This window comes from Saccopteryx bilineata, chromosome 4, assembly GCF_036850765.1.
Source record: "Saccopteryx bilineata isolate mSacBil1 chromosome 4, mSacBil1_pri_phased_curated, whole genome shotgun sequence".
NCBI lineage: Eukaryota > Metazoa > Chordata > Mammalia > Chiroptera > Emballonuridae > Saccopteryx > Saccopteryx bilineata.
In genome coordinates this window covers 231621974-231634760 of record NC_089493.1, presented here as the reverse complement: position 1 = coordinate 231634760, position 12787 = coordinate 231621974, and the positions used below count along the sequence as shown (strand labels likewise).

Here is a 12787-nt window from a genome sequence, read left to right as displayed (position 1 = left end):
CTCCACCGCGCTTTCCCTCTCTGTCTCTCTCTTCCCCTCCCGCAGCCAAGGCTCCATTGGAGCAAGGATGGCCCGGGCGCTGGGGATGGCTCTGTGGCCTCTGCCCCAGGCGCTAGAGTGGCTCTGGTCGCAACATGGCGACGCCCAGGATGGGCAGAGCATCGCCCCCTGGTGGGCAGAGCATCGCCCCTGGTGGGCGTGCCGGGTGGATCCCGGTCGGGCGCATGCGGGAGTCTGTCTGACTGTCTCTCCCTGTTTCCAGCTTCAGAAAAATGAAAAAAACAAACAAACAAACAAAAAAACTTAGCATAATACCTGGCACAGCAAGCACTCATTAAATGTTAACTATTATTATTCTTTAAATGACAAAATTTTAATGAATATTTTATCTAAGGAAAGGGGTAAAATCAACAAGCATGTATAACTTTAGCATTTAACTAGAATACATGAGAGTATAGCTGTGAAGACCTTATTTTGTAGCATTACCAGTATAGTTAGTAGAGGGAGTATTAAAACATACTGAAGTTAAAACAAAAAGCTACAGTCAATTAAAGATTTAGGACCTGGCCGGTTGGCTCAGCGGTAGAGCGTCAGCCTGGCGTGTGGGGGACCCGGGTTCGATTCCCGGCCAGGGCACATAGGAGAAGCGCCCATTTGCTTCTCCACCTCCCCCCCCCTCCTTCCTCTCTGTCTCTCTCTTCCCCTCCCGCAGCCGAGGCTCCATTGGAGCAAAGATGGCCCGGGCGCTAGGTATGGCTCCTTGGCCTCTGCCCCAGGCGCTAGAGTGGCTCTGGTTGCGGCAGAGCGACGCCCCGGAGGGGCAGAGCATCGCCCCCTGGTGGGCGTGCCGGGTGGATCCCGGTCGGGCGCATGCGGGAGTCTGTCTGACTGTCTCTCCCCGTTTCCAGCTTCAGAAAAAAAAAAAAAATTTAGTCCAAAATTCCTCTTAGTTTTAAATTTTAAATAGAAATATTCTGTACTAAGAATCGCTTGACCACAAATTACAAACCCTTTAAGTTTTATGAAGACTCTCAGAAGAATTCTTCACTTGTAAAGATGTCTTAATGTCTATAATTTGAAGCGTCCTAACAGGATTCAGAAACAATTCCCTGCTTTTGATGTTGTTAAAGAGAAACTTTTTCTTTACCAAAAGACAGCATATGGCATATGACCTTAGATAGCATCTAATTTTTATAGACAAATAGGTTTCGTACAAAGAATCATGTGGTAGTAAGGGAAGAACGCCTTACCCTCAAAGATAAGCAACTTTCAAGATTCTCTGAAACGATGAACGTTAGTTTAAGACCAGGGCATTGGCTTCTCTATGGAATAATAAAATCACTATAGGCCAGGGGTCCCCAAACTTTTTACACAGGGGGCCAGTTCACTCTCCCTCAGACCGCTGGAGGGCCGGACTATAAAAAAAACTATGAACAAATCCCTATGCACACTGCACATATCTTATTTTAAAGTAAAAAAGCAAAACGGGAACAAATACAATATTTAAAATAAAGAACAAGTAAATTTAAATCAACAAACTGACCAGTATTTCAATGGGAACTATGCTCCTCTCACTGACCACCAATGAAAGAGGTGCCCCTTCAGGAAGTGCGGCATGGGCCGGATAAATGGCCTCAGGAGCTGCATGCGGCCTGCAGGCCATAGTTTGGGGACCCCTGCTATAGGCTGTGGGAGCACACAAGGTCTCAACCATGGCTCATCCCATTGAAGGAGATGCTTCTTTAACATCTAAAGTGAGACCTTAAACACAGCCAGGGACTACATATTCTGGTGGCAAGAACCAGATAATATAAACACATTTACAAATGAGTATGTATCTTTCATAGTTCTTAGTGAGAAATTCTCATGATTCAGAGTCATAGGGTATAAATTTTCAGATACACATTTAACAATAATTTTGCTTAGTAGATTTACCATGAATTATTTTACTATGAAGTAATACTTTAGCTTAATTGATATTTCAGCTTGATTTATAGAAGACAGCAAGTAAAATCTAAAATCCGAAAAAATAAGTTAAGAAATAAAGTGTGAATGTGTATATTAGGAATGACAGATCATTTCATACATCTCAACAGTGTAAGGGATTAAAAATTCAATAATTCAAGAATTTATCTTAAAAAACTAAAGAGTTCAAACAAAGATACATTTGAGTTCATCAATTTTAATAAAACTGGAAACCACCAAATTGTTAGGATACTGGTTAAATATGTATTGTATATCCACATAATGACACACTATAACACCATTAAAAATCAGGTTTTTGAAGAATAATATACAGAAAAAAAATTTTTTTTTCTTTTGTATTTTTCCCAAGCTAGAAACGGGGAGAGACAGTCAGACAGACTCCCGCATGCGCCCGACCGGGATCCACCCGGCACGCCCACCAGGGGGCGTCACTCTGCCGAGACCAGAGCCACTCCAGCGCCTGGGGCAGAGGCCAAGGAGCCATCCCCAGTGCCCGGGCCATCTTTGCTCCAAAGGAGCCTCGCTGTGGGAGGGGAAGAGAGGCAGAGAGGAAGGAGAGGGGGAGGGGTGGAGAAGCAGATGGGCGCATCTCCTGTGTGCCCTGGCCGGGAATCGAACCTGGGACTTCTGCACGCCAGGCCGACGCTCTGGCATGAGCTCTACCACTGAGCCAACCGGCCAGGGCGAAAAAAATATTTTGATATAATTAATGAAAATATTAAATATAAAATTACATATTCACTGTAATACTACGTTTCTAAAAATACAGTGGCTAAAAAGAAACATCAAAATGTTAATATCACCTATCTGTGAGAGTGAATGTGTTTAATTTTATTTATCTAATATATCTAATATTCTACAATTAATATATATAGTTTTATAATCAGAGAGAATAAAAGGGTTTCTATCCCTTCTTTAATACCTTTAGAATGGAAAGAGATAAGACAATCACATAAAGGCCAGTTTTCTACTGGTTCATTCAAAATAACATCTTCTTCAAATACTACTACTGTAATATATTTAAATAAGGAGATCCGTTCGAGAATTTCTTTCATTGGTTTGGATTTGGATTTCTTTGCCATGGAACATATTCCAACCACAATCTGCCTTTCTGGTGGCTAAAACAGAAAAGAAACAAAAAATCAGGTTGACTTAAGAACTCCTAAGTATAGCTATCTTAAATCTTTTTCCAAAATAGCGGTGGGATGTGATAATTCAATAAAAGTAACACATTAACCAAAACAGGCATTTTTCAAAATTGTATCATTTTTATAATATATATACTGCTCACAAAAATTAGGGGTATTTCAAAATGAAAATGAAGAGATAAAATTTTGAAATACCCCCTCATTTTTGTGAGCAGTGTACTTAACAAAATAGTTTTCTACAAAGGTCTGCAAAAAATTTTTAAACGGAAAACATTCAGAACATTTTTACTATTTTCTTTTAAATTTTAAACTTAAACAAATACTCTTTTAATTGTACCTAGTATTTATTTACCTTCCTCACACCAGTAAAGGGACAAATAAAAGCCAAAGCCTATCTAATCCAACTAAAAAGGCCTATGGGAGTGAGATAAAGAATTCTCTTAACTAAAATAAGATGTTGTTCTTACTACAAAGCTATGCAGTATTAAACTATTTTTGTAGATTGAGCTTGAATATTAGTCAACTACAACTTGTAAGGAAATTCTGGAGAAAGCCAGACTAAGAGAAGTGTCAATGCTCTTTGACATGCCAATGTTCATACTTGAATACTCCTATTTAATGGTGTTAACCTCTCACACCCATTACAGTTCAAGGCCAGGATTTAGCATGAAACTAAGAGCAGGAAATGGAAATAATAATGTATGAGTAGCTCATAGGTTTATAAAATTACTGAAGACTTATTGAGTTCACTGCATTCATATGCTTAGTTTTATCAAATATATAAAGCTGTGTCCAGTTTTCATTTCAATTCTTTCCCATTCCATTTTATATATATTTCATATGACATAATTTGGGCTCAAATTATACTAGAGCTAGGAAGTTTTACTAGACTTTTTCTTATTATAAACCTAAAAATAAAACTGGATAACATCAGAATGAAACTATTATTCTTTAGCCCAGAATTATATTTCATTTCTCTAATTCATATAAATTTCAAATTGGTATTGGATTTGATTGTAGATTCTCACCGCCCCGAGATCTGTTGTCTTTCTCCCTCTGATCATCCACTTTGATGTTCTTACTCAATTCTTCCCTGATGAAAAGCCTCGACATAGCTAATTATCATGTTCCTAAAGTAGATACCTTAGACAACAAAAGTGCTCCACCTAACATTACATACTCCTTTACAGTTTTAAAAAGTAAAATCTAACATGTTATGTTTAGTTGTTATAGAGCTACGGTATTTAATGAAGATCTGATCACTGGCTAAGATAAACTGAGAACATTCAAGTTTAAAATGTACAACTAAACCTACATTAAGAAAAATTTATAGAATTTTCCTATTAGGTAAAACCTTAGAAGAATAAAGGTAATTTTTAAAACAGATCTAAGTTATTCTGTTAGAAAATGTCTAAATGAAATTCTTTCAATCTTAAAAAGAAATAATCTGGAACAAACTGTGTTATCAATCTACAGGTAAAATGAACCATATCAAGCTCTTCAAAAGTGGCAACTGCCTGTCCAATAGTGGCACAGTGGCTAGAGGGTCAGCCTGGAAGGTGAAGACCCAGGTTTGAAACCCTGAGGTCACTGGCTTGAGTGCAGACACGCCAGCTTGAACTGCAGAGCCGCCAGCTTGAGCATGAGATCATCAATACAATAGCAGGCTCACTGGCTTGGCATGAGCCCACCAGTCACTCAAGGCACATATGAGAAGCAATCAATGAACAACTAAACTAATGCAAGTACGAGTTGATGCTTCTCATCGCTCACACTTCTTGCCTCTCTCTTAAAAAAAAAAAAGTGACAACTACATATCATTAATGTAAAATCAATTTAATAAGTACCAATATTTCAAAAACTAAATGAAGCACTGAAGAGTTAGATATACAGAAACTACCTGTCCTCAAAGTAGTACTTCAAGTCTAATGGGGGACAGAGCCCCATATTTCCCCATGTATAAGACGCACCTTAATTCTGGGGCCTGAAATTAGAAAATAAATGTATTACATGAAGTTATTGAACTCAAATTTATTCATCATAAAACTCATACAACTCCTCATCATTGTCAAACTCCCATCCATTAGCTTGTGCTCATCTGTGTCTGATGACGAACCAGTCTTCATATATTGCCTCGTCCTCAGTTCTATCGATGGTATTGGAAATGCCACAACCACTGCATAAGACGCACCCAGTTTTTAGACCCCAAATATTTTGTAAAAAGGTGCATTTTATACATGGGGAAATACGGTAATAATATAGTACCACACATGAAATAAAAGTATGTATGTCAAGGTATAGTAACAGTACCAAGGAAGAAGTGTTTAGATTTCTCACGGGGAAAAGAGCAAAGAGAGGGGGAAGAGAATACATAAAATATGAGCATTGTTTTGAAAAATAAAAAACAATTCACAAGGCACCCCCAAATTTGGCCATTTTATAGAGAAAAAGGAGTGCATAGAAAAGCAAAAAGTCATGATACAACATGGAATATGTGGGAAATAAAAATTTGATAATGCTAAAACATAAAAGGTAGAAGGGATGAGAGACAGTACAGTTCTAGATACAGGTAAGAAAAAAAAAGTCCTTATATGTAAGAAGACTGTACTTGATCTATCAGTGGTGTTCACAGTGCATTAAGAATGCTGTAAAGAGAAAGTATAGTAAGGTCATGGCCAGTTGCTCAGTGGTAGAGTGTCGGCCTGGCGTGTAGAAGTCCTCGGTTAGATTTCTGGCCAGGTCACACAGGAGAAGTGACCATCCACTTCTCCACCCTTTCCCCTCTCCTTCCTCTCTCTCTCTTCCCCTCCTGCAGCCAGGGCTCCATTGGAGCAAAGGTGGCCCAGGAGCTGAGGATGGCTCCATGGCCTCTGCCTCAGGCACTAGAATGTCTCTGATTGCAACAGAGCAATGGCCCAGATGGGCAGAGCATAGTCCCCTGGTGGGCATGCCGGGTGGATCCCGGTTGGGCGCATGTGGAAGTCTCTCTCTCTGCCTCCCTGCTTCTCACTTCAGAAAAATACAAAAATAAAAAAATGTGTAGTAGAAAGTAGAAGCTGAGTTAATAGTGTTTTCCAGTTTAAGTCAGTCAGAGCAGCTCAGTTTTAATGTTTAACTTACAAGTCCTTCTAGACAAGACTTCAGAGGAAGAGAAGTCTAGGTTGGTAACAGAAAATCATTATATTTTTCTGGAGTGAGATAGGTGGTGGGATGGGTACTGAATGAGTGAGAATCTGATCTGCATTTCAGATGTCTAATTGCACTGTGAAAGGTGTTGCTAAATAACTACAAAAAAAAAGAATTTAAAGTCACCTAATAGCTATTTTCAGTTTTTTACTACTTTTACCAAGAAGATAATAGGTTTTTGTTATGAAACAAAATTATCTTTTCATTTAGAAATATAAGAAACACAAACATCAGTTTGTATTTTAAATCAGTTTTCAGAGTAAAGCATATCTCTACTTGTAAAGGGAAAACAATGACAAGAATGTTGAACTAATGTAACTATAACAAAATGAACATAATAAATGTGTGTCATTCCCAAAGATCCAACATGCATACACGTTCTCATATGCAGACCAGAAAGAGAACAGACCTTACTCACACACACACACACACACACACACAATCTGCAGGTAAAAATAGAGCATCTCCTAGCCACACAATTTATATACCACTGATTAGTCAACACACAGGGATACATTATGGCAAACCACCACCTGTGCTGACAACATGACAAACTCAATGAAGCTGGTTCAAGTAATCCTACTTCTGGTACCTTAGAAATTATTTCTTTTCACTTCTTTATCTTGATGTATTTGTTATGTACTTCTACATATACAGTACAAGAAACCCTTCTGATTTAAGGCCACCTTTTCCTACCCAGCCCTGTTTTGTGCTAGGCACGTCACTGAAGACACTATAATAGGCATTATGAAACATAAATAGGGGTCAATTTAAAAGTCTAACCCCTAATTGTATTTCATGATGCACTATAAAGTCAATGTCACTCATGAAACAAAACATGCTTTTTCAGTTTAAAATATTTCCAACAAATTTCTACGTGGAAAAAATGTCTTCACAATTTCAGATAAAATATTAATACACCTTAAGAATGAATGATCAGTAAAAAAGTCAATCCTGTATTGGTCTTCCCTTACCAAACAACAAACAACTTACAGACTCATCCTCCTCCTCCTCATCTTCATCTGCATGGTGGAAGAAATGTCGGTAATTACTGGGGTTGAGTTCCCCATCTTCTGGCCCAACAAAGAATCTGGGGGCTTCACTCATTTTTATTTCATTTGATATAGATTATAATTTAAATGTGCTATAGTAAAACTGCTTCTAAATGAACAGAATCAGAATGCATTCTCTACACCAGCTGACGCAGAGGTCTGTTGTAGCTTCTTTCTGCTTATATAGTCACTTGAATTGTGATGACAGCTAGTTGGCAAGTGTTCTTTTGTTCTCAGATATCATTGCTTCACGGTTGATGCAGTTTAAGAAACAAAGATAGGGAGGCTATTGCCTCAGTGAGATGATTCAGCAATCCTTTTACCTAAAATGCAATGAAAGAGTTAATTTTAAATGATGTTTATGAAATATGTACTAACACCTTGGTACATGCCCTCAAAATTAAAAGATATTTTCTCCCATAAAATTAAGAAATTAAGACTGTGATCTTCAATAACATACATTTTTGCAACTGGACAAACTGATACAAAAAAACAAAAAGACTACATACTCAAATCCAAAATTAGCTAACAAATTAGGGAAAAATTATTTAAATTATAATAAAATTACACTAAAAGCTAAATCCCTCTGCACATATGAATGGAAAACAATAGATAAAATGCAATGAGATGTAAAACTACTGGCCATTAAACATCAGTCTGTAATTACATTAAATCAATTTTTTTAACAGTATATTGCTTTATCAGGGCGGGGCTGGGAGGGGCAACACCGCGGTGAGGAACAGAATCAATTAAAGGAATACAAGTGCGGGAAACAATGTTTAAAATAGTAATACACAGCCCTGGCCGGTTGGCTCAGCGGTAGAGCGTTGGCCTAGCGTGCGGAGGACCCGGGTTCCATTCCCGGCCAGGGCACACAGGAGAAGCGCCCATTTGCTTCTCCACCCCTCCGCCGCGCCTTCCTTTCTGTCTCTCTCTTCCCCTCCCGCAGCCAAGGCTCCATTGGAGCAAAGATGGTCCAGGCGCTGGGGATGGCTCCTTGGCCTCTGCCTCAGGCGCTAGAGTGGCTCTGGTTGCAACATGGCGACGCCCAGGATGGGCAGAGCATCGCCCCTGGTGGGCGTGCCGGGTGGATCCCGGTCGGGCGCATGCGGGAGTCTTGTCAGACTGTCTCTCCCTGTTTCCAGCTTCAGAAAAATGAAAAATAAATAAATAAATAAATAAAATAGTAATACACAGAATGGACAAGTGCAATTACTTTCTTAAGAGGACTCACTGTTGAAAGAAAAATTTTAATTGCCGTTGCAAAAAATATCTGCATAAAGTAAAAATTGGTTTCAGTAACATTGGCAGATAATACATTCTAGAAATTGGAGGTAACTGGATATATCCTGGCAACAGTTTACTAGAACAGTTCTGGGTCGCTGGGCTGAGGCCATCCCCTGAGAAAGACGGAAGCCTTGTCTGCGGGGAATTTGGATAGCAGAAGAAACATTAGTGTGTGACCCAAACTGAATTGTTGTCACAAGTGTTGTAAAGCGTCATATAGTAAGCTTTTCTACCTGCACTTTAATGTCTCAGCAAGACTGACTTTCTGCAACTACAAGGTGATGATTATGAAAAGCAAGGCCCCAGGAATCAATATTTAAAATACAGCGACCACCTTCTTCTATGTGTACTCTCCTTTCGTGGTTTTCCCCCTCTGGTTGTTTCTTAATCAACTCTGCTGTTATTGCGGCTTTGTAGCAAAGTTTGTAAAAACAAAGTTGTAATCATTGAACACAGCACTCTGGCAGTCAAGACATTTAAAACCTTCAATATTCTAGGGCAAGGACAGTATTGTGTAATGCTTAGAATTCTGGCTGACAAACAAGGTGGTCACAAATTTTCCTGGCTTGAAGACTTCAGAAACTTTCTGATCAGGTCATTGTAGGAAGTCTGAGTTATTTGTTTCAAGGCTAACATAAGAAAATTCTGGTTCTGGAGTGATGTGAAAAGTACAGTAAGTTCCACACAGTTTCATACCTTTTGTCAAATACCCACAAAGATTGAACACTGTGACATCAGTAAAAGAGTCTGGTATCAGATCACAAATTCCACTCTCATGAGTGACATTCTTTGTAGTAATACCATCTTTCATGTAGAACTGGTCCATAATTGCTGGGTCAAGATCACTCATCAGAATTTCCAGGGTTTGATCTGGCTGACTGATTACTCTCCTCTCTGGGAAATCCAAAGAATGCAAGTGCCAGCAGTCAGAATCCATACATCCCGTACATTATGTTCCTTCATTTGGGCAAACTGCATTCAGAAACTCTATTTCTACCTGGTAATTCCCGTAAGAAATTCTCACAAAATCCTTGGTGAGAAGGCTTCATGAAATTCTTACCAGAATAAAAGATGCAGAATCAAACTCACTGTAATCCCAGCAAGTTTCCACAGGAGAACAAGTGTTTTCATCAAGAGAGTGGTAGCACATGTCTTCAAAATGAAATGTCTCTTGGAGACAAGCATGCTACTCTCTCTGAGTACATAAGCTTCCTGCTTGTCAGTTTTTGTCATACTTTGTACACTGCACATCCTTCAGAAGTATGTCCCACTCAGATCTTGGGATAGTGCGAAGATCCCCAGATCCTTTATGAGTTGGGTTGCTGTCTGGAGAAACTAACCTCCAGGAGCTTCTCGGGCCCTTCGAAAAAATGTGCAGCTTCCATCACTGTGATACTCCAGGGAACAACCAACAACCACAGGAAGTCACCTAAGTTAAATCTGTTCTCCCGCCACTGCTGCGCATTGTTCAGGTTTCTTTTCTTTTCTTTTTTCTTTCTTTCTTTTTTGTTTTGCTAGGTTAGGTTAACTTTAAAAAAGAGGATTAATAATAATTTGGGGGGGGGGTAAGCAAAGCTGAACGTGAGTCTGTTGGAAATAAGAGAGATTTCAGGCTCTTGTAGTCCACTGTTTCCTCGTTGGAGAGATCTGAGCCAGCACTAGCTAATGTTACCAGCCATAGTGTGGAAGCTAAATCAGTTTTTAAAAGGCTTCAATTTGTAAAAGTTCAGTTTGAGACAGGGTTTTAGAGAACATTAACTATTCTGTATTCTGGTCTCACATATAAATCAACGAAACAAGAGTGAAACAGTATTTAATTATAACAACAACCCTTAAATTTTTAGAAGTCAAATACTGGCAGCTAGGGAACATAGTCAATAATATTTTAATAATTACATATGGTGTCAGCTGGTATGAGATTTATCAGGATGATCACTTAGTAAGTTATATAAATGTCTAATCACTGGGTTGTACAACAGAAACTAATATAATATTGTCTGTCAACTGTAATGGAAAAATCTGATAAAATCTGTGTCTTCTCTCCTCAGGAAAAACATGCGCATGTGCACTAAATTCTACATGCGGCTCTATATAACTGACTGGTATCCCAACTCCTTCACATAGAGGTGCCCGTGGACAGCAGTCTAAGAACTATGTAACAGGGATATAATAACCTCATGGCTGTTCACATGTACTTATTCCCTGGTCGTAGTAAAACTAATTACCCATCACGATGCAACTATAGATCAAATGTTTCATTTGATTACAGTAACATAAGAAATTACTTGATGAAATATTCTTAAGAGTTGAATGATATGCTAGATGGAATTTCAAAGCAAAACTCTGAAAGTCCTATTCCCAAAGATCTAATTCCAGTAAAATAGGATGATAAATCTGAGATTGTTTTCTTCACAACTAGTCAATGACAATGAAGACACTACAACAATTAGCATACGGTAAACATTAAGTAAATGTTAGCTGTTTATATATCTTGTTAGCTGTTATAATTAAGACAGAGATTCTGACTTAACTGGCACAGAACAGATATATACAATTTAATTTAGAATGTACGACCTCTCAGGTAATGAAGCCACAGAGACTTCTTTTTGCCACTGCTGCTGCTGGAGACCTCATATCTTTTCCTGTCTTAGCACATTGTTTTGAGACTATCATGAACATTATTGCCTGGAGTAAACAGTTATCTCCTTCACAACTTTACTGGTCATGGTCAAAGCTACCTAATCCTTAAAATAACACCTTGGATCATCCACCACTCCTACATAGTATTCAGAATCTGCCCTTACCTGAACTTAAAATCTTTCCAAGCCATCTATAGGTTCCCTAAGGAATCTAACTATGAAATTAGTAAATCTTTGTGCCCAAAATCAGAGAAAATAAGAGCTCCAGCTCCTGATGCGCAGCTACAATACAGACACATAACCAGTTTTCCTGAAATCCTATAAGCATTTTCCAGTGGAAACATTGCTATAAATGGTGACTCAGTCCAGGGCACCTATTACTACAGCTACATAATAGGCTATTAAAAAGGCCAGCTTCAGCAGGCTGGCAAAGGCAGGCTAGAATCATTTATCACTTATGATGTTACTTCTACATTAACAAACCAAGTTCCACACAACCTTCACGTTGATATTTTCCTTCTTCAAACATTCATGCAGGATCTTTCTGCTGAGCCTGCCTCTCCTTCTGCCTGGAATTCACTAATCTTAAAAGTTCCTATTTCTCCTTCAATAACCCTACTGGAGAGTCCTCATCAATACATGTGTTTCTGACAACTATCAAGCCCCTGCCAGCCCTCAAATATTGCATCAGTATCTTTTCCCACGCTTTGTGCTCCACAATATTTTGGACTTATCTTTACAATTATCTGTTTCCATTAGAGTTAGTGTTTTTACTCCCTAACTTTTTATGATAAAAAAACTTCAAATACTGAGAAAAGTTGAAAGAACAATTCACTATAAACACACTCATGAACCCACCACCAGACTCAACAAATCTGCCACATTTCCTTTCTATGTATATGCACACATATATGTGCTGTATCCTATCTGAAAGCCATACACATCAATACACTTCCTCTCTGAACACTTCAGTACCCATTTCCTAAGAATAAGGATGTCCTCTTACATAACCACTATACCATTTACATTTAGGAAAAATAACTGTTCCATACTACTACCTATATGTAGTTGCATGGGAGCTTTTGGAGAACAAGGACTTCATCAATATTCTCGGTACTTAATTGCTACCTAGCACTTATTTGGGTGGTCAATGAATGTAATACCAATTGTTCAGTTTAATACCTTCATAACAACTAACTGTGCAAGCCATAGGAGTTTAAAAGTTAAACAGTAAGCTTTGATTAAACAACTCGGAACCTTCTGCGTATCAGTTCAATCCAGCAATTTTTAACCTTTTTCATTTCATGGCATGTATAAACTAATTACTAAAATTCTGAGGCACAACAAAAAATATTTTTTGTTGATTTGACAAAAAAAAAAGTATAATTCTGATTCGTCCACATCAATGGCTATTATTGTGTTGGCTGTTGTCATTTATTTATTTGACAATCTAAGAGAAACAAGGTCAATGCCAACTAAATTGTCAGGG

The 12787-nt window shown here is 38.5% G+C and overlaps 1 protein-coding gene and 1 pseudogene across 18 annotated transcripts in view; both read right to left on the bottom strand.

Annotated features, from left to right (window-relative positions):
- Positions 1 to 12787, bottom strand: part of PPIP5K2 (diphosphoinositol pentakisphosphate kinase 2) — a 71643-nt gene that overhangs the window by 57323 nt on the left and 1533 nt on the right. For 17 of the 18 annotated variants that reach the window (XM_066273928.1, XM_066273926.1, XM_066273931.1 and 14 more), the window contains exons 2-3: positions 7314 to 7695; positions 2909 to 3104 (exon numbers count right to left, since the gene is read on the bottom strand). In XM_066273928.1, coding sequence (XP_066130025.1) covers positions 2909 to 3104; positions 7314 to 7427 — 310 coding nt within the window. In that variant the 5' untranslated portion in view covers positions 7428 to 7695. Of the gene's footprint in view, positions 1 to 2908; positions 3105 to 7313; positions 7696 to 9355; positions 9456 to 12787 lie in introns of those variants that run through there. The other variant, XM_066273929.1, reaches the window with a different exon arrangement.
- Positions 9048 to 10342, bottom strand: LOC136334119 (S-adenosylmethionine decarboxylase proenzyme-like; annotated as a pseudogene).